A 26,661-nucleotide genomic window follows, 5' to 3' on the forward strand; every position below is an offset into this window, starting at 1 on the left:
ACTATCCACTATGCCACCATGAGTTTACTAACTATACCTCCTGTATTTTATTCAAATTGTTTATATAAATGATAGACAACAGTGGACCCAGCACCGATCTTTATGCCCTACCGCTGATCACAGGCCTCCAGTCTGAACAAGAACCCTCTACTATGACCTTTTGTCTCCTACCGTCAAGCCAATTCGCATCCAGTTGGCTAGCTCTGACTGGATTTCATGTGATCCAGCCTTACTAACCAGACTACCATATAGAATCTTGTCAAAGGCTGTGCTAAAGTCCATGTAGACATACACAAAACCATGCTGACTTTCCCTAATCAGTCCTTGCTTTTCTAAATACATGTAGATCCTATCTCTCTGAATCACTCCAACAACTTCCCCACGACTCACTGGTCTGTCATTTCTGGCTTTTCCTTGTAGCCTTTCTTGAATAATGACACAACATTAACTACTTTCCTGTTTTGTGGCACCTCACCCATGGTCAATGATACAAATGTTTCCACCAGGAGCCCTGCAGTTTCTTCCCTAGCTTCCCACGATGTCCTTGGATATACTTGATTAGGTTCCAAAGATTTGTCTACTTTTATGCCTTTCAAAATGCCCAGCACTTCCTCTTCAGTAATATCGACTGTTTTCAAGACATTACTTTTTTTTTGAGTTCCAAGCTTCCATTTGTTCCTCCTCGGTAAATACTGATGAGAAATATTCATTTAGGATCTCATCAATCCCCTGTGGCTCAACACCTGGATGACCATGTTGATCTTTAAGGGATCCTCTTCTGTTCTTTGTTACTCCTTTGCCTTGAGATACTTGTTGAACCTCTTTGATTTCTCCTTACTTTACCTGCCAAAGCTTTTTTAACTCCCCTTTTTTCCTTCCTGGTTTCCATCTTAAGTGTATTCCTGCGCCTCTATACTTCAGGAAATCACTTGATCTCATCTGCCTATACTGAACATTTGCATCCTTGTTCTTTTTGACCGCAACCTCAATATCTCTAGTCATCCAGTATTCGAGTCATCTGTCAGCCTGCCCTTTTACACTAATAATAATGTGCTGTCCGAGAACTCTCATTATCTTGTTTTTGAAAGCCTCCCACTTGCCAGATGTTCCTTTACCTGCAAGCAGTCTCCCCCAATCAACTTTTGAAAATTTCTGTCTAAAATTGGCCTTTTCCCTATTTAGAACCTTAACGTGTGGACCAGATGTATCCTTTTCCATAATTATTTTAAAACTCATAGATTGATGGTCACTAGTGCCAAAGTGCTCCCCCACTAACACCTCAGTCACTTGACCTGTCTCATTTCCCAAGAGGAGATCGAGGTTTGCCCTTTCTTTAGTACCGCCATCTAAATAAATGGCCAACCAATCTTGTGTTGAGCAACTGTCTCTTGTTCTTACGTTTCTGTACAGTGATGAAAATGACCGTATGTAAGTGGGAGGATAAGCCTTTTCATTTATGCAGGACAGTGTGACGGCTCTTGGAGGAAGGCCATCGTGCAGAATGCAGTATGTGTAGGAGGCAGTTACTGTTCATGACATCAGAGATTAGCAGCAGATACAGTGAATGACAAGGCCCATATCCCCAGGGAATGCCATATTGCACATGAGAGCTTACACAAAGAACACAAATCACATTCTTAAATTCAAATATATGTGCTTGAATAATTTGACTCTGAGCTAAATTAATATGATGAATATGCTGTCTGAAAGGGAAAAACAAATCGTGCTTTTCAAACCCAGAAACAGCAGGTGTTCAACTTTAATCACTTTAGCCATTTTCAAGCAAAAAATCTAAATTTACTGATTTTTATATCGTTGTTGCCTGTCAGCATTGATGAGACATGCAGTGCAGTGATCGGATTAAAAGGGGTGACAGATTGTTGAAACAAAAGCCAATGGATGTGCTGCCGACCTGAACACACTTTCGAATATATAACTTTACTGGTTCAACGTGTGCAGCTTTAAGTTTGGGCATGGATTAGATATTTTGTTCTCTACTCTATTAGATTTGTTTAATTCATGTATGTAATGACCAGGCATTGTTAAAATGCAACCTACATAGTTTTCCTAACTGGCTAATCAAATGGAAATTTTTGGCTAGTCTAACTGAGCATAATTCTGTAATAAATGTCCTCCTGCTTTATCTCCCTGGGCTATACTGCAGAGTTCTATTGTGCATCATGAGAGATGACCCTGCTCAATGACCCTGCTAGAAGTAAGAAATAGCGTTATGATTTGATTAGTGAAGTATTAAAAGTTTAACCCTATTGGACATCAGTTACTCAAGTTATACATGTGTTTTCTCTTTAAAAAAATGCCTGTTTTTGTTGTTGGGTATCCACATTGAATGTTTGTGGGGAGTTTTGAGCATTTCCTTTGCTGTTTGTAATACCCTGGCCTGTGGTTTGTGCTATTTATTCCAAAAGGGCTAATGAATTTGCTTGTAGTCCCCTGCCTTATAGCTATTCATAAAGTGAAAGTTACATTCTGTGTAATTTTCTTTAGCATTGCTTTTCATCTTCCATCCACATTGTTCAGATAATTGTTTTTCACAACCTCTTTAACACTGGACTCTGCTTAGACACAGTTCCACAGTCAGAAAATCTTACATCTATTTGGGTATAGAGTCTGTGTTGCATTTTACATTTAAACAGTGAAATGCTTGGAGGAAGTCAAGATGAGCTCAATGTCATGTGCAGTTTGTAAGGGGGGGGGGGTGAGCGCGGGGGAAGAGAGGAGGAACACCGCACTGAAAGTCAAAGCAAGAGTGCTCGATTCAATTGAAAACTTACTGATATTGTTGAAATAATTCTTCCTGTAGTAATAGAAGTGGAAGTAGGATGATTTAGAATAGAAAGTTCAGGAGAAAGCAAGGATATGACCTTCTGGTTTGAAAAGGATATATTATGCAAGAGTTCGGAATCTCTCCTAGCCCGGCCCTAATACGCTGCAGCATACACAGTCAGCCTGAACAGTGCTACATGGCCGCTCAGAAGACAAGCTTTGTTTTCAGTTAATGAGTGAATGTCATGTTTTATATAAAGATTTTTAATATGAACTGTTCATGTCTCCGCTGAGCGTTTTGAGCAGTGAAATATCTGGCAAGCACATTATTGCTGCACATACCCCTGTGTTGCTCTTGGCTGCTGCTGAGCTCTATACTGTCGGTCCTAATCCTGTGGGACTCATCCTACTACAGAGCAGCTGCCTTAGCCTGGCAAATTGAGCATGAAACGGGTAGTACGGAAATGGATTAACGGGGAGCTCAGTGACTCCAGTTATAAACATTCTGAATGATCGCCGTGTGGTCTGCTCGATAAAAACGATGGATTTTTGCAGATTGATCAACCAAACATTAGGCGAATGGATGTTTTTCTTGCTGCATAGTTCCAGCATTTAGCTAGTGTCTGGACATGACTCAAGGATCTGTTGAACCTCTGTTGGTCTGTATATTGTAAGAAAAGCATTGTTAGAGGTAAGTAAGAGGCTGCAGTGGGATGCTCCCTTTTGAAATGGAAGTTATTCAGTGCTGGCAGAGCTTTGATCGTTTGACACCTTGTTCAGAGAACCTTTTGTTATCTAAGAACTGTATACTATCAGAAAGACAGATACTTTGTGCCATTCATGAGCTTTTCCTTCTCATTAAATTCTGTATTTTGTAAGAGCCTCATATAATTGTCGTGCACAAATAGCGCAAAAAACAAATTAATTTCCACAACCATAATCTGAGGTTTAAAATAGATTGGCAAAATGGTTTTAATTTTGTCAAATTGCATACAGATGCCAGCTTTTTGTTTTGGTAAAGATGCTAAAGGAATTAGCAAATGAATAGCTGGTCCTTCTCTTTAATTATGTGCTGTGCATCCAAGAGAGGTTACATGCGTATCTTTTTAAACAATGCTTAATATGTTAACCCTTTAGACCAGATCCTCTGTTTGAATATGAAGTTCTCTTGAGTGGACGATCCATTTTTAAATATAGATTTAGTCTGGCTGGGTATCACTGGTTGATGAGACCCTGTGTTAACCGGCAGGTAAAGATGTCACTGATTGTAATTATTTGCCCTTACACTGCATTTCCCACAACATGGGCACAGTATACTCCAGGGTTAGCAGTGAGGGTTAAATCCTCGTGCATTATTTAATGAATAGTTTGGCCTTGACCTAATTTTTTTTTCTTACATTCCCTTCCTGATGACCTGGCCTTGTGTAGCTGGCGCTGACAGAGGAGCAGAGTGATACAAGCAAGAATGGTGCCGACACCAAAGAACTTGTGTTTCTGGTTCAGGTCTCCTGTCAGGTAAGGTTACATAACCTACTGATTATTGCTTAATCCAGATGAGCCCCTGTACTGATGCATTTTGTGTTCTATGATACGACTAGTGCAATAGGATGATGTGTTTGTAGAAGCAGATGGTGAGGGGTGGGGGCGATAGCTTAGTGATATTATTGCTGGACTATTAATTCAGACACCCCCATAATGTTTAGGGACCTGGGTTTGAATCCTGCCATGGAGATGGTGGACTTTGAATTCACTATCAATCTGGAATTAAGGAAATTTGCCGCCTGGTCTACATGTGACTCAATGCCCACAATAACACTTTCAGAGAGACAGGATCCTTGACCAATTAGGTTGTACCTGGGTTGGTCCAATACTGCAGAATGCTATTAGCCTACTTGTCTGTATGTTACATTCAGACACTCCAATCTGAAGGATTTTAGCAAATTGCCTTCACCGTTGTAATCAGTGGCCAGATTTAAGCATAAGTTCCAAACTATACCAGTCCATTGTGAAGTCCATTTCCCTTTTTCATTACTCATTGATGTCGTCAAGGTACTCCATATGAGCAATGCTTTTGATGGTTCAGTAGAATGAATGTTGAGTAGACTACATTTGAATACGCTCCATAGTTCTGGAAATAATAGAAAGGCTGGTTACACTGAAAAATCATAAGTTACCAGAACCTGATTGTACAAATTCAAAGATACTGAAAAAAATAAGTGGAAATTAAACTGGTATTGTAACTATCTTTGGACATAATTCTCCAATCTTCCTTAAATATAGCAATGATATGAGAGGACTGGAGAATTGTAAATCTTGCAGCTTTGTTCAAAAAAATTGTATAAGGATAAGTCCAGCACGATAGGCCAGATAGTTTAAGCCTATTGTTGGGACTGGTTTTAGAAACATTCATTTGGATCAATATTATAATCGCTTGGACAAATGTGGATTAATTAAGGAAAGGCAGTCAATTTATTAAGGCATATTGTGTTGGGATTTCAGTTCGGAAAAGAGTTTGGAGAAACTCTGGTTGATCCTTTTAGAGAAGAGAAGGGTCAGAGGAGATTTGAAAGACATGTTTAAAATCTGAACAGAGTAGTGAAAAATTCTTCCCATAGTGAAAGTGCCGAGAATCAAAGAACAGTGATTTGAAGTAATTCGCAGAAGCACTTTCAGAGTCTAAGAGCTGCAGTGTAATTAGGGTACTAAAAGAGGCCATCAATGCCTTCTCTCTGAAACAATCCCAATAACAGTCAGTGCCAATTCTTGGTGACAAAAAAAATCCAGAAACAATCGTATAAATGGAAAGAAAATAGTGTATATAGAAAATATTGAGAAATATCAGATCCTTATTGACAATAACTTGAAATTATCGCCAGAATGTTTAGCAGCAGTGAGTAAACTAAATCAGATGTCAGGATGCTGTAAAATATCAATATTGAGAAGTAACAGTAACATAAACCAGGGAGAACTAGCCAATTTGGTGCAAAATTGGCTTGAAGGTAGAATAACGGAGGGTGGTGGTAGAGCTTTGTTTTTCAAACCGAAGGCCTGTGATCAGCAGTGTACACAAGGATTGGTGCTGAGTCTATTCCTATTTGTCGTTTATGTAAATGATTTGGATGAGAATTTAGAAGGTATAGTTAGTAAGTTTGTGGATGACACCAAGATTGGTGTATATTGGAGAGTAAAGAAGGTTATTTGGGAATAATAACGAGATTTTGATCAACTCAGCCAGAAGACGAAAGTGAGGTCTGCAGATGCTGGGGATTAGAGTCGAGGTTTGAGCGATGTTAGAATTGCACAGCAGGTCAGGCAGCATCCAAGGAGCAGGAAAATTGACATTTCGGCAGGAACCCTTCATCAGAGTGGATAAGGAGGCTTTCAGCATGCTTGCTTTCGTTGGTCAGATTAGGAGTTGGGATATCTTGTTGCAGCTGTATGAAACATTGATACGGCCACATTTAGAGTTCTGCGTGCAGTTCTGGTTGCTCTACTATAAAAAATATATTATTAAACTAGAAAGAGTTTAGAAAAGATTTGCTAGGATGCTGCCTGGACTGGAAGGCTTGAATTATCAGGATAGACTGGGACTTTTACCCTGGAGCGTAGGAGGCTGAGGGGTAACTTTATGTCATGACTATGAAGTCATGAGGGGCATAGATAAGTTAGATAGCCAACAGCTTTCCTCCGTTGTAAGAGAGTCTAACGTGAGAGGGAGAGATATAAAAGAGTCCAGAGGGACAGGTTTTTCACACAAGGGGTGGTGAGTGTCTGAATGGGCTGCCAGAGGTAGTGGTGGAAATGAGTACAATTTTGTCATGGATAGGATAGATATGGAGGGATATGGACCAAACACAAGCAAATAGGACTAGATTAATTGTGAAAACTGGGAAGCATGGACAAGTTGGGCCAAAGGGCCAGTTTCCATGCTATAAACCTTTGTAACTCTATGACACTATAATCCTAACTGTTGTTAAATCATTGATGCAATTACACTTAGAATGCTATGCACAGTTACATGCACCTGAGTGCAGGGTGTTTAAAAATTCACACATGGGATGTGGGCTTCCACGCTGGGCCAGCATTTATTGTCCATTCTTGATTGCTCTTGAGACAGCGATGAGCTGCCTCCTTGAACTGATGTGATCCATTTAGTATAGGCGCATCTACAATTCACCTGCACATCCAGCAATGTCATTTATTGTATCCGTTGCTCCCGATGCGGTCTGCTCTACATTGGGGAGACTGGATGCCTCCTCTCAGAGCGCTTCGGGGAACATCTCCGGGACACCAGCACCAATCAACCCCACCGTCCCGTGACCCAACATTTCAACTCCCCCTCCCACTCTGCCGAGGACATACAGGTCCTGGGCCTCCTTCACCACCACTTCCTCACCACCCGATGCTTGGAGGAAGAACACCTCATCTTCTACCTCGGAACACTTCAACCCCAGGGGCATCAATGTGGACTTCACCAGTTTCCTCATTTCCCCTTCCCCACCTTACCCCATTTCCATCCTTCCAGCTCAGCACTGTCCTCATGACCTGTCCTACCTGCCAATTTCCCTTCCCATCTATTCGCTCCATCGTCTCCTCTGACCTGTCACCTCCATTCCCACCCCCGTTCACCCTCTTTGCTACATTTTCCCCAGCCTCCACCCACCCCCCACCACATTTATATCTCCACCCTGGAGGCTCCCTGCCTCTATTCCTGATGAAGGGCTTTTGCCCAAAACGTCAATTTTCCTGCTCTTCAGATGCTGTCTGACCTGCTGTGCTTTTCCATCACCACTCTAATCTAAACTCTGGTTTCTAGCATCTGCAGTCCTCACTTTTGCCTGCATCTACAATTCTGTAAGGTAAAGAATTGCAGGATTTTGACCCAGTGCCAGCGAAGGAACTGTGGCATATTTCCAAATCAAGGTGATAAGTGGCTTGGAGGGGACCTTGCAAGTAGTGGTGGTCCCAAGTATCACCTGCTCATGTCTTTCTAGGTATTAGTGCTCATGTATTTGGAAGGCGCTGACGAAAGAGTATTGGTGAATTTCTGCCGTGCATCTTGTAGGTGATAAACACACTGCTGCTACTGACCATTGATGGTGGATGGAGTGGGTCAGTCTAGCTGACTGGTCATGGTCTCCGTCTAGCTGACTGGTCTGTCCTGGTTTATATTGAGCATCTTGAATGTTGTTGGAGCTGCATCCATCCAAGTAAATTGTGTGTATTCCATCACACTCCTGAGTTGCGTGTTGTAGATGGTGGACAGGTTTTGGGAATCATGAGATGAATTACTTGCAGATTTCCTAGTCACTGATCAGCTCTTATAAGTCATTATCTGCTGTAAGGTTATAGAAGAGAGCAACCAGGGATGGAGGAACATGATTGTGAAGAGCAGTTGTGTAAATTAGACATGCTCTTCATTGAACGGTAAAGATGCAGTTTTGATAGGATCACTACTTTTCAGATTCTGAAAGTGTTGATACTATACAGTGTTGATCTTGAGCAATATTGCCTTGTCCAGAACAGCAAATCGATAACATCTCCTCTGCTGAGACAGTAAATGTAAAACTCATCAGTGGAAACAATATTTGTGAACAAGTGGTCATTCTATATAACAGACTCCCGAGATGGATTGTGGGAATAAGTTGTATTGATGCGTTGAAACACAATATGACTGCCACCTAATTTGAAACACAATGTTGATTTGGTTTGATTTTTTGTAGTCATGTTATCTAAGTATAGTGAAAAGCTTTGATTTGCAAGAAGTACAGCCAGATCATAGGGTGCTTAAATGAGGCATGCAAGTTTACGGCTGCACAGGAGATGCACAATGCAAGATCAACATTATTTGAAGTTTGAGAGGTCCATTCAGCAGTCTGATAATGGCAGGGATCAAGCTGTTCTTGAACCTGTTGGTGTGTGTGTTCAATCTCTACTCTTCTGCCAGATGGCCAGCAGGATTTTTGACACCTTATTTCAAGGTTTATTATCCAATTTTGGCAATTGATGACCTTGATCAGTCAACAAACCATTACTGTTAGGATTGGAGTAGGGCAATCAGATAAGAATCGTTAGGTAAAATACTAAAGTAAATGTTCTTTTAAAAAAAAATGCGCTTTCTGTGAGCAGTAAAAAAATTGCCACTCTTTAAAAGTAATTTTGTGTGCTGACCTGTGTCAAGCAGTCTTCTAATCCTGTTGAGGTGGAGATGATTCCTTTATAGAGTAATGTTGGTACTACTATTCAGGTTGTTCCTTAAATGCGCAATAAACTGAGCATAAACAGCTGCATTAATAGCAAATGTAGTTTCTGCATACTTCCTTGCTCATTTATAAATATAAAATTTGCGCTTTCTTTTCTCCCTGTCTCCTGAATTTATAGCTGGGCTCTACTTCCATGGATTCTGGCAGATCTACAACTCCAGACCCTGTCCAGTCCTGTGATCATTTGGTCTTTCTGTCTGCATATTCCACCTGTATTCAGCTAGTACACAGCAGGAATATGAAACCTGACTAATTTTATTTTTTTTCTCAGCTCCTTCTCCAACTCAAAAGATACTCTTCAGCCAACTGATAAAAGCTGAGATTTTCATTTCTGTGTTTTAGGAGTACAGTTGGTGAACTGACCAGGAAACCATGTATGTAGTCTTATAGATTGTGAAAGTGAGCTCTCTGTATCTAGTTCTCTGTTCAGGCCGTCGAGGGCTTTGGAGCATCAAATTTTGTTTTGCTTGTTTCTGAGTACAGTTTTAACTGCAAACGATGTCTTCATAACAGTGTGACTTTGTGACCATCCATTGATTTAGTTTATAACTTGCAGCTAAACCCAGTGACTATATATTCAAAATTACTGAATCAAATCTGTTGTCAAATGTGTACATGGGGTGAATCTGTCACTATCTGATACTCTATATTTCTTCATATAGACAAAACTGCAAGTTTTTCAATGGGCCACTGGTCTGAAATTCATCCATTCTAGCATCAAACTTTCTTTTGTACCTTTTCTGGGTTTCACAAGTAATTTGTTGGTAGTGCACTTTTATGTTTTTAGATTAGACTTACAGTGTGGAAACAGGCCCTTCGGCCCAACAAGCCCACACCGACCCGCCGAAGCGCAACCCACCCATACCCCTACATTTACCCCTTACCTAACACTACGGGCAATTTAGCTTGACCAATTCACCTGACCCGCACATCTTTGTGACTGTGGGAGGAAACCGGAGCACCCGGAGGAAACCCACGCAGACACAGGGAGAACGTGCAAACTCCACACAGTCAGTCGCCTGAGTCGGGAATTGAACCCGGGTCTACAGGCGCTGTGAGGCAGCAGTGCTAACCACTGTGCCACCGTGCCGCCCACGTTCTGGCTCACCAAGCCATGTTCTGGCTCACCAAGCTATTTAATGGCATTTAACTCGTGACAGAGGACACAGTTTCCTGGAGTAATCAGCTCTGAGCTTTTTATTCGTTGTAAACCAAGTCTGGCGGTTGACCTTACTTCTGTAATTGAGACACAATTGTCCCATTAAGTTTTATATAACTCTGCTTGGTGCAGGTTCTGACCCTGGCAATGTGATGGTTTCCATAATCTCAACAACCAATCTTTGTTTGAGTATGGTAAGTGTTGGCCAATCACATGGAGCTGAGTTTGATTCTGTCCTCACCCCTCAGGTGCCCTTGGATGATCCCTGGCAGCGGGGTTATTGGATTGTTAATAACAATGATAATAACATGAGCATTAACAATAACAATACCATGGGCTCATTTTTGCCGTTCTTGTTCCAGGACAGATATAGCACTTCTTCTGTCACTTTTACTGTGCTGAGAACAATTAGTATAACACAGACCAGTGAACAAGCCAGTCATGTCTAAACTAATGGGGCTGTCTAATGTGAACTGGAAATGCAGAAACAAATTATTTGCTAAAGTGAAAGACAGAGTTGAAACAATTGAGCGTGATGTTATTCCTCTCGCTGAGAATTGTTACTATTTTTTTTAATGATGGTTACTGAAGACCCACTATTGTTCCTGGATTAAAAAAAATGTACTTTGTAACTGTGGAAGTTGTAAAATTATAAGTTCAGCAAGGTGACGTGGATTTGTAAAATCTGCTGTCTTCACAAATTGTTCACTCTCTCGTCACTTCATAGCTCTCCCTCTTTGTGAATCTTAATTAATTTGAATTGCATGAGCTTTGCATAGTTTTGAGATATACCTTCCTAAACCATTTTCCAATATTTAACTAGTCGGTGGCGAAAATGACTTAAAGCAACTGTGAAACATTGCTCTTGTGCATTTACCGGCTGCCATTTTCGGTCATGTGGATGATATTCCTATAATTTCTATGCCATTTGTTTACCTTGTTCCTGTTGTTGCTGAACTTTCCATCCTAAAAACACCTAAGATCTTGACATTCCTCTAAATCTGAATGCTTGTACATCCCTGACCGCCTTTAAACGTTGCTGTGCCTTCACATGCCTGCGTTCTGAGCTCTGGAATTTCCATTGTGTTTCTAACTTGCCTCCTTTAAGATTTTGCTTAAATGACGTGTACAGATGGTTTCCTGGTGATAGTGTAGTCAATGCTGATCAGACAGTGTCCCTGTTGTTACACAACCATTGTCAAGATTATTGTGTAAGCAGTGCCTTAAATACCTTGCTGGCAAGGTCCAGGGGATGTTTTAGCTATGTCTATGTAGCTGTGTAGGTGATGTAAAGAAGGCAGGCAGTGAATGGGTTAAATGAAACACATTCACTTAGATTGAAACAGTTTCAGCTTTTAACCATGTTCAATGAAGGAGCTTTCTGTGTACCACTGAGCTAAATAAGAAGCAAACTAAAAAGATCAATAATTGGACTGGAACAGTCCATTCATCAAGAAACTCTGACAGCAAAAGGAGTGCACACTGTGGAGAAATGCTGAGCTTGCATTTGTAGTGTAGATTGGCAGCTCTACAGTCAGAACATGAACAACAAAACCTCTCCTGATTGTGCAGCAATTGAAAAGATTGTCCTATATTTTTTTTTAAACAAACGTTAGCAGCATTTGTACCTTCCAGCAGGGGAAAATCTTTTCTCTCATACCCCCTCCCCCAACTTTTGATTCCGATTCCTGCTATTCCTTTATCTCTAATCCTACTGTGGCCAACAGCATTTTGTAGCATCAGTGAACTTCCTTACTTGGTGTATGATGTAATTAAGGTATGTGATTTGAGCATATGATGGCATCTTGTAATGTATCCTATGAATTTCTACATAGAATGTGCCTCAGAATTTATCATCAGAACACTGCATGAAGCAGTGAAAATCACTGTCTGAATAACCTCTGATGTTCTACTTGTGGTGAACCTAACTGGCTTTAACTTGTTAATCAATGGAAATGGAAGTCAAGAAATTGAAAATATGATGGACAACTCTGATTACCAAATTGAGAAGTATGAGTGCTAATTTGAACAATACAATAATGTTTATAAATTGCTGATGTCCCAAGTTCGCTCCCTTGTTTCTTTGCTTCTGTGCTCAAACCCAGGATCCTCTATATATTTTTATTCTGCTTTGTGAACTTGTGCACCTAAACATTGTGTCTGGCATTTAATTATCTATTAATTAGTGTATATTTCTTTTCCTTAGTCTTCCTCACAAACATTTCAAGTCATATTTCTCCACATTGAAATTTCTGACACATCAGTGCCCAGTCTACTGGCCTGTTTCTCACTATAGTTGACCACCATATCAGTTTCTGTATTGTCCATAAATTTTGATATTGAAACTTTGGTACCTGTTGACTTCTGGAGGCAAAGCTTTTGCATCTTTGTCCAAACAAATGTCACATTTATGACTCTGTTCCTGTCCCTTTAACTGACTATCAATTTAGGTTGCTTCTTTCCTTTTATAGTACCATGTGTCTTCTATTTTATCAACAAAGTCCTTATTGCAGCAAACATTGAAGACTCATTATACGCAAGCAGTGCACACTTTGTAATCAACATAACTCTTGCCTGAAATTATTCTTGTTTTTGAAATAAAATGAGTCACAGACAGAATTTTGAAAATGTATTGCTTTTCATGAACTGATTGCTGAACATCTTTTTTGGGGGGATTGCAGGAGTGAAAACAGAGTTGGGGAATATCTTGTATCTTTCAAAGACTTTCTGATTTTTAAGAGCAGCTGGAGATATCAAAACTTGTGGAATGGAGTTCTTAAGGTCTTTGTAATTATTTTATAGCACGTGGACATCACTGGCAGGGCCAGCATTTATTGACTTTGGGAGGTTGATGGTGAGTTTAACCTTGTCAAAGTTCTAGAGAATTATAGGGTTTGACTAAGGATGGACGAGCAGTTATACATTTCCAAATCAAGGTGGTGTGTGACTTAGAGCAGAGCTAGCATTGATGGCCCTCCTTATGGAGGACAAAACCTAGGTGATAGATATTATGGGTTTGGGAGATGCTATTGAGGAAACCTTGGCAAGTTGTTGGACTGAATCTTGTAAGTAGTAAACATTGCAATCATAGTGTGTTGACACGTGGGATGTTCATTAAGTATACAAGCACCTTTGATCTGAATACTTTAAAATTTCATTGTTGTTATTGGAGCACTACCCAACCAGGGAAATGGAGAGTATTCCATCACATCATCTGACTCCCCAGAGCCTTTCCATCAAATGCAAGAAACAGGTCACCAGCTATAGAATACTCTTTCTCTGACTTACTGTTGCGACAGCAGTATCTGTATAGCAAATCCATTTAAGTTCAGGTGAATGGTAATCCCCAGGTCATTGCTGGTAGAAGATTTGGCAGTGATTATGCTGCTGAATAGCCAGGAAGATTATTTCTAATGGGCGTTGATAGTTGCTTGGCACTTGTGTGTTCTTAATGCTGTTTATTACTTAGCAATCCAAGTTTGAATGTGGCACAGTCTTGCTCGATGAGGGAGATTGGCTGATTCTCCTTGGTGCCTTCAGTACCAGAGCTAGAAGAGAGTCAGACCTCTGGAAAGGTATGATTGGCAAACAAGGTGCAGGGAAAGTAAAGAACCATCAAGTTAAACAGCACAGAAAAGGCCCTTTGACCCATCGAGTCTGCACCGACAATAACTACCACTAAAGGTGTGTTTATCCCAATTTCCTGCACTTATCTCATATTTTTGAATGTTATATTTCAAGGGCTTATCCAAATATTATTTGAATGTTGTAGGTTTCTGGCCTCCACTACCATCCCAGGCAGTGCATTCCAGATTCCTATCGCCCTGTGAATGAAATTAATTTTTCAAATGCCCTCTGAATCTCCAGTCCTTTACCCTGACACTGTGCCCCCTTTTGTTGAACCACTTAGCCGAGGGGAACAGCTGCTCCTTACTCACCCTATCCATATCCCTCCTCATCTAGACACTTCAATCATGACCTCCTCAACATTCTCTGTTCAAAGAAACCAATCTATGCTTGTCTGCTCTCTCCTTGTAGCTCAATTGCTCCATCCCAAGGAACATCCTGGTGAACCACCACTGTACCCCCTTCTTATAGTGAGGTGACAAGAACTGCACACATTCTTCAGCTATGGCCTAATCGATGCTGAGAACAAGTCTAATACTACCTCCTTGCTCTGATACTCTATGCCACAAGTGACTAAAATAAAGGGTTCCATAAGCTGCTTTAACTATCCTGTTCATGTGCTCTACCAACTTCAGGGATCTGTGAATAATTGCCCCAAGATTCCTCTGTTCCTCTGAGCTACCTAATATGCTACCATTCAGGGAAATACAGTTTGAGCCATCTGGGATGGCTAGAATTAAGATGAGGCTAACCCCCTCATCTCTGGCATCAATCTGATGAACCTCTTCTGCACCACCTCCAAAGCCAGTATATGTAAGTCCTTCCTCATGTAAGGAGACCAGGACTGTGCACAATATGCCAGATGCGGCCTCACCAACACCTTGTATAATTAAATCAGAACCTCCTTCCTTTTAAATTCAATCCCTCGAGCAATGAAAGCCAAAATTCCATTTGCCTTCCTGGATACCTGTTCCACCTGCAAATCAACTTTTAGTGATTCATGTACGAGCACTCCTAAGTCCCTCTGCACAACACGCTATCTCCTGCAACCTAGTTGTTCCAATTTCCAGCAGCATCCCACAAACACACCCCTTGGCAAAAAGTGCATCATCTTGCACTTATTCGGGTTAAATACCATCTACCACTGGTCTGCCCATCTGACCAACTCATTTCCATCTTCCTGTGACCTACAGTGATCATCTTCACTGTCAATTACCCTATCCATCTTAGTGTTATCTGCAAACTTGCTAACCATTTGCCCCCATGTTTTCATCTGTATCATTTATGTATGTTTCAAACAGTAAGCATTCAGTACTGATCCTTTGATGCGCTGCTAGACACTGGCCTCCAGTCACTCAAACAGTTTCTTCCTCTATCTTTTGTCCTATTCCTAAGCCACTTTCTGATCCATCTCTCCAAATTTGCCTCAATTCCATGTGCTTAAACCTTCTTAATCAGTCTTCCATGTGGGACCTTAAAATCCATTTGCTAAAATCCATTTAAATGATATCAACAGAACTTCCCTTATTGATACACTTGGTCACATATTTGAAAAATTCTAACAAATATGTTAGACATGATCTCCCCCTGGCAATGCCGAGCTGTCTATTCCTAATTAACTCCCGCTCTTTCAAGCAGATGTTAATTCTCTCCTTCGGGATTTCCTCCAATAATTTCCCTACCACTGACGTGAGGCTCATCTGTCTGTAATTTCTTGAAAAGTGGAACCACATTAGCCAATCCTCCAGTTTTCTGGAGCCTTCCCCATGACCAGAGAGGAATTAAAAATTTTTGTCAGAGCCACTACAATTTCCTGCCTTGCATTATGGAATGAAATTCATCTGGGCCAGGGAATTTCCTAATATTAAGTCCATCAAAGCTTTTAAAGCCTCCCCATTTCTTCTGTCAAACCGTGCAAGGTTTTCACAGTCCCTTTTTCTGAATTCTATATTAATGTTCTATTTTACCAGAGTGAAGACTAAACAGACGTATTTATTTAACAGTCTTACAATATCTTGCTGGTTCACACAGATCATCCCCTGAGTCCCTAATGGACCCTACTCTTTCCCTAGTTAATCTGTTCTCTTTAATATATTTATAAAATATTTCAGGATTGTCCCTAATCTTGTTTGTATTTTGTTCTGTATAGTGCAAGATGTTTCTTACAAGGGCAAACTATTCTAATTTTATAACTATATCAGCTGGAGAAGAACTTCAAACTTACATTTATGCTACCATCTTTACATCTTTAGCACATGCAAAACCACATTGATCCAATAACTCAGTTTAGAAAATCAGTCCCTGAGACTTTGTAGTAATTACAACAACCAATTAACAGCAATTCCCTCGAACAGGAAAGTGATGAAAAAACTGCTGGAAATACTCAGCAGGTCACACAGCATCTGTGCAGAGAAACCAATTAATGGTTCAGATCTGTGATCTTTCAGCAACACTGCAAGTAGTTTGAGATGTAGTAAAGCTTGAGTGATTGAAAGGTAGCAGGTGAAATTGTTATGGACCAGGCCAGGCTGCCTCAAAACATTTCAGGAAGGTAGCCCAGACCCTAACTTTACAAAGTGTTTTAAGCAGGTATAAGGTGGATATTCCCGGAGTGATGCAGCTGGTCAAACCACTCAGTTTTAAATGAAACAGAATTTATTTGCGGATTAGTGAATGAAACGCAAACAAAAAAAAAGAATTCAGGGCCACAACTATTTGAAAACCTGCCCATCATGGTAGCTCCTGCAAAATACCATAAACGCACCCTTTGGCAAAACGGTATATTCAAACGCAAGTTCTTGCAGGAGGGAGAGATTACAGAGAGGATCAGCCAGGGCTCATTGGCTGAAACATGGAACCACTTTTTTAACCGCCCGCAGCTTCTTGGGGTACCCAGCTAAAACTAAACCAAACTGGAAGAACTGTCCACTCCCCTTTCATTGTACAGGTGTTTTAAAAATAAAATTAAAAGCCCGTTTCCAGTCCATTGCCTTATGTAGTATCTGTTTGCCATAGTCAAAGTGGACTAATTCCAGATAAATCTGAACCTCTGGTTTTTACAGCCCCTTTTGAAAAAAGTCCAAGGGCACATTACTTTGTTAAAGGAGTAACAACGTCACAAAATGAACAGAGAGGAAAGTTTGCAACAGACACAAGATTAAATTACAGACATTTCATTTTACAAGGCCAAAAGAAGACAAACAATCAAGGTATTTGATGGAGTAAAAATTAAAATCGCTATACTAAGTAGATAAAGGGGAGAGTTAGCTACTCATCCTTCCGTAAAGCCTACAATCTACAATCCCAGTGACTGAGTGAAAGTTGTTCACCGATATTCACAGACACAAAATGTACAGAAAAGTTGCAGAAAAAGGGAGGTGGAGTGAGGAAGACATTTTGATGTTTGAATGAGAATATATCCTTCAATATATACAGAATTCAACTGGTTCGAGTTCAGAAGTAAAATATGCTGCTACTGGGCATATTCTATAAGGCTCCAAATAGTGAAAGAGGGAGGTAGAAATGGAAATCTGAATGAAAATGACACATACAAGTATGGACTATTGACTTTGGGAATTGATTTGGATAATGTTAGATTAAAGTAAAAGGGAGGGTAAGGCATTTCTGAAATTTATACAGGCAAACCCTGTTGACCAGCTTGTTTTCAGTTGAAGTCAGCAAGAAACATGATTGTATCTCGAACTGAGAGGTGAGATGGGCCAAGAACTCTTGAGTTGAGGCAATCATCATACCATATGGTTAACAGTAATAACAATCTAAAATACAACACTAAATTGTAAGAGAGCACATGTCAATGCAGTGAAAATGATTCTAATTGGAGTGTAATGGAACCAAAATTTGACAGAATTTAAACCAAAATTTACACTCCAACAAAGAAGGAAGATAGTGTGATCCAAAGTCAAGGCTCCTCAAATAATGAGGGTGATAAACAGTATGACTAAGCACAAAAAGGTACTCAATGCATACCTAATGAGTACCTTGTATCAGTGTTCACTAAAAAAAAACGACTGCTGATAAAATGCCAGTAATAGGAAGAGCGAGAATTGATGGGAAAGGTGCAATGGGAAAACTGAGAGTTAATAAGTTGCCTGATTTGAATGGTTTGCATTTAGTGGGCGGCACGGTGGCACAGTGGTTAGCACTGCTGCCTCATGGCGCCAGAGATCCAGTTTCAATTCCCACCTCAGGCGACTGACTATGTGGAGTTTGCACATTCTCACTGTGTCTGCGAGGGTTTCCTCCGGGCACTCCGGTTCCTCCCACACTCCAAAAAATGTGCAGGTTAGTGAATTGGCCATGCTGAATTGCCTGTAGTGTTAGGTGAAGGGGTAAATGTAGGGGAATGGGTCTGGGTGGGTTGCGCTTCGGCGGGTCGAGGTGGACTTGTTGGGCTGAAAAGCCTGTTTCTACGCTGTAAGTAACCTAATCTAAGTAATCTAATCTAATCTAATCAAGTTACGAAAGGCAGTGTGGATTGAGATGGTGCAATGATTGATCATAATTTTCCTTCTATATAGGAGAGGTGACAGGCAATTGCAAAGTCATAAATGTGCCACCCTTATTCAATACACCCTGTAAAAACATTTATGGTCAGCGCTGGCCTGTCAGTTTAACATCTGCGATAGTTAAGATTTTAGAAACAGGGAAAAATAATAAACACTTGAAGAGGTTTGAATTAATGAAGGCAGTTACATTCATAATGCTTAATATAATATGAGTTATTTGATTAATTAACAGAGAAAATTGATGAAAGGAATGTAATGAATGTGGTCTATATGAATTTTAAAGTATTTGATAAAGTACTGATTAACAAAATTGAAGTTGGTTGACTTTAGTATACTGAGAGAACGATTAACAAAGTATATGGGATCTTCGTCTTCAAACATTGAGTTCAAGAACAAGGAAATTATGCTGTATCTTTAGGCAACATCTAGAGTTCGTATTCATTCTGGTTGTCTATAAGAAGGTCGTGCGGGTTCCTGAGGGGGTGTGCAGGAGATGTACTAGCATACTTCCAGAAATGGGGAATTTAGCTAAGGAGAATCTGGGTTGATCTTCCTTGGAGGAAAGTAAATGCAAGCAAGAGTTGATAATGTTTACAACTTTGACAAGTTTCGTTAAGACAGACAAAGAAAAGCCATTCCATTAGGCTGATGATATGGAGCCAACGAGCACAGATTCAAGACTTCAGTCAGGACATACTGGTAGTAGAGAGAGCTGCTATCACTTGGGGAGGTGATATGAGGAATTAGGACTTCCCAAACGAAAATGTAACTCAGGTCTTCTACTGATTTGTGAGTCATCACAATTAGTTGCTAATGGGTGTGATAGTCCATCTAGGAAATTCCATGTCACTATAGTCTGTACTCCAGATTTTGAAGCCTTACAGAAGGGTCGGAAGGGCGATTGTCTTATACACAAGAGTCTTGACATCGTGGTCATTGAATGCTCTCGTTCTTACGTGTTTGAAGGTGGCACTTACAGATTGGATGTGATGCTGAATCTCCACATTTGATATCGGCCTTAGATGAAAGATAGCATGCTGGATAGAGAAATGTTTAACATTTGTGAGCATTTCTCCATTGATCTTAATGGACAAGTGGACCAGAACTTAGCTAGGGCAGGTTGGCAAAGGATTTGAGTCGTCTTGAGGTTGAAGCCAATTCTTTGGTATGAGTCTGCAGAGGCATTAAGTGAGGCTTGAAACTTCCCTTCCGAGAGAGTGGAAGTCACGTTATCATCTGTATAACTGAAGTACTACAAGTGAGATCAATATTATTTTCTTCTTGGATTTCAATCAGTTGAGGTTGAGAAATTTTCTATCCATCTTGTAAACTATATTAACACTAGTGGAAGACTTGTTTGTGACAAGATGATGAATGGTGACAATTAAGAAGAAGAAAGGGGTAGGCAGTGACACATCCCTGCTTAACCCCTGTCTTAAGCTTGAAGGAATCTGTGATATTACTGTCGGTGAGGACCATCACTGATGAATTTTTCTGGACAGCTGGCCTTTGACAGGGTCTTCCACAGCACTTCCTTATTGACTAAGGTGGATACAGACAGCGTATAGTGATTGTTGTTGTTCCTAACATTTCTCTTGGAGTTGCTGGGCAGTGAAAATCACATCCGTGGAAGAATTATAGACTTTCAGGAAGGATTTCCTTAGATACTGGGAGAAGATATCCTACGAGGAATCAGGAGATGACCTTCCCTGGAATGGAGAGTGGGAAGATTCCTCAGTAATTCATGCAGTCCAGTTTGCCATTATCTTCAAGAAAGAGACAATGTCAGCATCCTCGAGGAAGACAGAGATTGCTTCTTTGTCCTGGATGTTTGGGAATAGTTGATGGAAACAATGGGTAAGCCCTGCTCCTCCAAGTTTGATTATCTCCACTGGAGTTTCATCAACTGCTGCAGCTTTTCCATTCTTTATGTCAAATGACAGCTTCAACTTCTGCCATACCAGATGGGAGTCTAAAGATGATCTTTGGAGATTTGGGAAATTTCCTCAAACATGTCACTTTCAATAATTTTGTCACTGTTTAGGAGTTCTTTGAATGGTTGCTTTCATTGGAGGCTGCCGCTTTCTCCTGCTGCCCAAAGAGGTCTGTCTTTACTTTGCACTAGTTTGAGAGGCCAAGGATGTTGGTCCTTCTCATGACTTTGGTGATCCTGAAGAAAACCTGGTGTTATGCATGTTGGCAGGGAGTTGCAGTTTCTTAGCTTTCTCAGTCCGTGACATCTTTGTAACGCCACCTTTGTTTGATAAGTTGTCCTCTTTCACTTGCTGATGGTATCATTTTGTCAAATATAGAACATTACAGTGCATTACAGGCCCTTTGGCCCTCGATGTTGCAATGACATGTGGAACGAATCTGAAGCCTATCTAACCATCTAATGGTGATGGCCAGCAAGAGGGGTCATAGCTTTAAACTGAGGGGTGATAGATTTAGGACAGATGTTAGAGGTAGTTTCTTTACTCAGAGTAGTATGGGTATGGAATGCTTTGCCTGCAATGGTAGTAGATTCGCAACTTTAACTACATTTAAGTCGTCATTGGACAAGTATATGGATGTACATGGAATAGTGTAGGTTAGACGGGCTTCAGATTGGTATGACAGGTCGGTGCAACATCGAGGGCCGAAGGGCCTGTACTGCGCTGTAATGTTCTATGTTCTATAACCACACTAATCCATTCTCATCCATATACCTATCCAGTGACCATTTAAATGTCCTTAAAAGTTGGCAATTCTACTACTGTTGCAGGCAGTCGTTCCACGCCACTACTACTCTGAGTAAAGAAACTACCTCTGACATCTGTCCTATATCTATCACCCCCTAATTTAAAGCAATGACCCCTTGTGCTAGCCATTGCTATCCAAGGAAAAAGGCTCTCACTGTCCAATCTATCTAACCCTCTGATTATCTTATATGTCACATGGAGAGTTTTCCTCCTCTTGTTGATGAGAATGGTTGACATGGTCATTCATGTCGAACCAATCTTGGGTATTCCTGATCTTGTATCTGAGAGTTTTCTTCACATCATGAGATGATGACTGTTTTCAACACTTTCTAGATTTCCTCCATTCCATTGAAGTGAATTCTTTGGAGATTTTGGTGAATGCATGGTAGGAGAAGTTTGCTTGTCTGCTCAGCTCCTGAAACTGTTCAACAATTAACTTTTTAAAATTGTTCATCTGTTTGCATTTGATGAACATAGAGAACGGGACAGGCTGGTGACCTGTCCACAGTTATCTGCACTGATCATCGCTTTGGTAATAGTACGTTTTTTAACTTTGTGACCGAATGATATCAATCAGTCACGTGCCAGTGCTTTGATTGTGGATACCTCCAAGAAGTTTTGAACATGGCTGTTTGACGAAGTTCTTTCCAACCCTGTCACTGAAATCTCCAAAGAGGATAATGTTATCTCAGGCGTGTTGGTGAATATGATGTTCAGGGTGAAATAGAACCCTCCTTTGATTCATCAATGGCATCAGGGTTTGGAGCACAGGCGCTCAAAGCCAATGCCTACTGGTTCCTGGCAAGTTGGAAACAGAAAGCATGAGGTCGTCATTGTTGCGAATAGGGAACTCCAAGAGTTGTTTGACTATCTCGTTCTTGATAGTGGATCCAATTCCTTGTGTCCTGATTCAATCTTCGGGTATTCCTCTCTTGAAAAAGCTGTAACCATAACTACCACTTTCCCTCAATTGCTTGTTCACCTGCTCTTCAAGTCTCCTGCAGGGTTGCGATTATCAATGTCTAAGTGCGTGAGTCATCCATTCTAGGACCATTCCTTTATACCTTATCTGTCAGGATTCATGGCATCTGAGGTTTCCTGACTGCAGATACATTAGCCCGTTTGATGCTGCTTTCTAACGAGGTCGGTGACAGAGCAGATTATTTCTCAGGGCACTTTTTCTGGTCTATGCTCTTCAGTTGCTATTCTAATATTGCTGGTCCAAAGCTGGTAGTTTCCAGATCTCTCAATCCTAACCCTGTCACCTCTTGCCACTCGCCTCATGGCTTGAGTTATGTGTTTTTTAAATTCATTTGTGGAATGTGGGCATTGCTAGCTGGCCAGCATTTATTGCCCATCTCTAGTTGTCCTTGAAAAGGTGATGGTGAATTGGTTGCCGGATGGAGGGTTCAGTTCTTCCAGGTGGACACTTTGCGGGAGACAAAGGAGTTGTGAGCTTGTAATGGCATTGCTTTTGGGATCAATGGAACGCTTGAGCCTCTCCTCCACAACAAGGTGGCAGTGCATTGAAAGGGATTCTGAATCAAGTTAATTTATGAAGAGTACAAATATATCTTGATGTTAATCTTTATGACATTCCACTTAGTAAGTTAGGTGTTAAACTTTATCCACTGGAGCAAGATCTGCCTGCTGTCTCTATCATATATTTACATGTTCAAACATCTTCTAAAGATTTGGCATATAACTCAGTTGGCAGTTCAGTGTAGTGTCAGAAATGCTGTGCCTTTTGAAAATGCCATCACTCGGATAAAATATTTAAACCAATGTCTGCCCTTTTAGGTAAAAATTAAAGATCACAATTCAAACAGAAATATGGGAGTTTTTCATGATGACACATTCAACCTCATCATTCTGTGTTGGACCTCATTGAGTGCAGATGTTCGCAGGTAAAGTGATGGCTAGAAAATGGGAAACCTTCAGAAATGAGATAACGAGAGTCCAGAGAAAGTATATTCCTGTTAGGATGAAAAGAAAGGCTGGTAGGTATAGAATGTGGGCGGCACGGTGGCATAGTGGGCGGCATGGTGGCACAGTGGTTAGCACTGCTGCCTCACAGCGCCTGAGACCCGGGTTCAATGTGTGGAGTTCGCACGTTTTCCCCGTGTCTGCGTGGGTTTCCTCCGGGTGCTCCGGTTTCCTCCCACAGTCCAAAGATGTGCGGGTCAGGTGAATTGCCCATGCTAAATTGCCCGTAGTGTTAGGTAAGGGGTAAATGTAGGGGTATGGATGGGTTGCGCTTCGGCGGGTCGGTGTGGACTTGTTGGGCCGAAGGGCCTGTTTCCACACTCTAAGTAACCTAATCTAATCTAATTTTAAAAAATGCTGGATGACTAAAGAAATTAAGGTTTTGGTTAAGAAAACCATGGAAGCATAAGTTAGGTATAGACAGGCTAGATCGAGTGAATCCTTAGAAGAGTATAAAGGCAGGAAGGGAAATTCTGAAGGGGAAATCAGGAGGGCAAAAAGGGGACATGAGATAGCTTTGGCAAATAGAATTAAGAAGAATCCAAAGGGTTTTTACAAATACACTAGGGACAAAAGGGTAATTAGGGAGAGAATGGGATCCCTCAAAAAATCGACAAGGCAGCCTTTGTGTGGAGCCGCAGAAGAAGGGGTAGATACTAAATGAGTATCTTGCAGCAGTATTTACTGTAGAAAATATATGGAAGATATAGAATGCAGGGAAATAGATGGTGACACCTTGCAAAATATCCATATTATAGAGGAGGAAGTGCTGGATGTCCTGAAACACCTAAAAGTGGATAAATTCTCAGGACATGATCAAGTGTACCCTAGAACTCTGGGAAGCTAGAGAAGTGATTGCTGGGCCTCTTCCAGAGATATTTGTATCATTGATAGTCATAGACGAGATGCCGGAAGATTGGAGGTTCGCTAACGTAATGCTACTGTTTAAGAAGATTGGTAAGGACAAGCCAGGGAACTATAGACTGGTGGGCCTGACGTCGGTGGTGGGCAAGTTGTTGGAGGGAACCCTGAGAGACAGGATGTACATTATTTGAAAAGGTAAGGACTGAATAGGAATAGACAACATGGCTTTGTGCGTGGGAAATCATGTCTCACAAGCTTGAATGAGTTTTTTGAAGAAGTAACAAAGACGATTGACGAGGGCAGAGTGGCAGATGTGACCTGTATGGACTTCAGTAAGGCGTTCAACAAGGTTTACCATGGGAGACTGGTGAGCAAGGTTAGACCTCATGGAATATAGAGAGAACTCGCTATTTGGATACAGAACTGGCTTGAAGTTAGAAGACAGAGGGTGGTGGTGGAGGGTTGTTTTTCAGACTGAAGGCCTGTGACCAGTGGAGTGCCACAAGGTTCGGTGCTGGGTCCACTACTTCTCATCATTTATATAAATAATTTGGATATGAGCATAAGAGTTACTAAGTTTACAGATGACACCAAAATTGGAGGTGTAGTGGACAGTGAAGAAGGTTACCTCAGATTACAACGAGATCTTGATCAGATGGGCCAATAGGCTGAGAAGTGGCAGTTGGAGTTTAATTCAGATAAGTGTGAGATGCTGCATTTTGGGAAAGCAAATCTTAGCAGAACTTAGACTTAATGGTACGGTGCTTTGGGAGTGTTACTGAACAAAGAGACTTTGGAATGCAGGTAGATAGGATAGTGAAGAAGGCGTTTGGTATGCTTTCCTTTATTGAGTATTGAGTACAGGAGTTAGGAGGTCATGTTGCAGCTGTACAAGATGTTGGTTAGGCCATTATTGCATGCAATTTTGGTCTCCTTCCTATTGGAAAGATGTTGTGAAACTTGAAAGGGTTCAGAAATGATTTACAAGGATGTTGCCAGGGTTGGAGGATTTGAGCTGTAGGGAGAGGTTGAATAGGTTAGGGCTGTTGTCCCTGGAGAGTCAGAGACTGAGGGGTCACCTTATAGACGTTTATAAAATTATGAAGGGAATGGATAGGATAAATAGACCTATGCACTACCTAGCCACAAAGTGGTGGGGGCGTCCAGAACTAGAGAACATAGATTTAAGGTGAGAGAGGAAAGATATAAAAGAACCCTAAGGGATGACGTTTTCATGCAGAGGGTGGTACGTGTGTGGAATGAGCTGCCAGAGGACGTGGTGGAGGCTGGTACAATTGCAACATTTAAAAGGCATCTGGATAGGTATATGAATAGGAAGGGTTTGGAGGGATATGGGCCGGGTGCTGGCAGGTGGGACTAGATTGGGTTGGGATATCTGGTAAGCATGGACGGGTTTAGATTCTTAGATTAGATTCTCTACAGTGTGGAAACAGGCCCTTCGGCATACCAAGTCCACACCGACCCTCTGAAGAGTAACCCAACCAGACCATTCCCTCTAACTAATGCACCAAACACTATGGGGAATTTAGCATGGCCAATTCACCTGACCTGCACATCTTCGGACTGTGGGAGGAAACCAGAGCACCTGGAAGAAACCCACACAGACAAACGGAGAATGTGCAAACTTCACACAGACAGTGGTCTGAGGTTAGAATCGAACCTGGGACCCTGGTGCAGTGAGGCAGCAGTTTAACCACTGTGCCACCGTGGTTATGGGTATATGAATAGGAAGGGTTTGGAGGGATATGGGTCAATTGCTGGCAGGTCAGACTAGAAGTTTGCCCGAAGGGTCTGTTTCTGTGCTGTACATCTGTATGACTCTGAGTGAACATTGACTCCTTTGCTTAACAACAGTACAGACAGTGACTGTAATAATGAAGTAAATAATTATTTGGCTGTGAACAGCTCTGGGATAAGCTGAGGTTTTTTAATTGGCCAGGTTGGTTTTGTCCTGCTTTTTGTGTCCAGGACATACCTGGGCAATTTTTCACACCATTAGGTCAATGCCAGGATTGTAGCTGTACTGGAACAGCTTGGCTAGGAGTTTGGCAAGTTCTGGAAATATTGCATGATATCAAGAAGGATTTTGATATAACACTTGTGCCTAAAGGGATCAAAGGGCATGGGGAAAAAAAGGGAACAGGCTATTGGGTTGGATGATTAGCCATGGTCATAACGAATGCTGGCACAGACTCAGAGGACTGAATAGCCTGCATCTTCTAATTGTTATGTTTATGTATTTTTCTTCAGTACAATTGCCAAAATGTGTCAGGGTCCACAGCCTTTGGCACAGTATCCAGTGCTTCAAAACATTTCTTGACATCACTTGGAGTGAATTGATCCGTTGAAGACCGGCATCTATGATGCTGTGGACCTGTGTGCAAACGTTTTGTCATTTATATACCAAGTTACTTAAGTGTTCTGCATTCTTATCTGTTCTCTTTTTCCCACAAAGTTGGGCAATCTCATGTTTGTTCATCTGTCAATTTTTTTATCCTATTTATATTGCTTTTGCAGATTTTTGGTGCCCTCCTTAAAATTTGCATTTCTACTTACCTTTGTCAACAAATGTGGCTGCAGCGTCCTGAGATTATTCATCCAAGTTATTAATATAAATTGAAGCTGCTGTACTTAATGGCAGTCTACTACTTCAAGCTTACCAATTTAAAATTGACCTCGCTTATCTCTAC

The 26,661-nt window shown here is 41.1% G+C and overlaps 1 protein-coding gene across 6 annotated transcripts in view; it reads left to right on the plus strand.

The window, feature by feature from the left end:
• The window catches only part of arhgap32b (Rho GTPase activating protein 32b), a 574,866-nt gene that overhangs the window by 340,683 nt on the left and 207,522 nt on the right, over nucleotides 1-26,661 (plus strand). For all 6 annotated transcript variants that reach the window (XM_060846659.1, XM_060846660.1, XM_060846663.1 and 3 more), the window contains one exon: nucleotides 4,213-4,299. In XM_060846659.1, coding sequence (XP_060702642.1) covers nucleotides 4,213-4,299 — 87 coding nt within the window. The remainder of the gene's footprint in view (nucleotides 1-4,212; nucleotides 4,300-26,661) is intronic.

The sequence above is a fragment of the Hemiscyllium ocellatum genome, chromosome 29 (genome assembly GCF_020745735.1).
Source record: "Hemiscyllium ocellatum isolate sHemOce1 chromosome 29, sHemOce1.pat.X.cur, whole genome shotgun sequence".
Lineage (NCBI taxonomy): Eukaryota > Metazoa > Chordata > Chondrichthyes > Orectolobiformes > Hemiscylliidae > Hemiscyllium > Hemiscyllium ocellatum.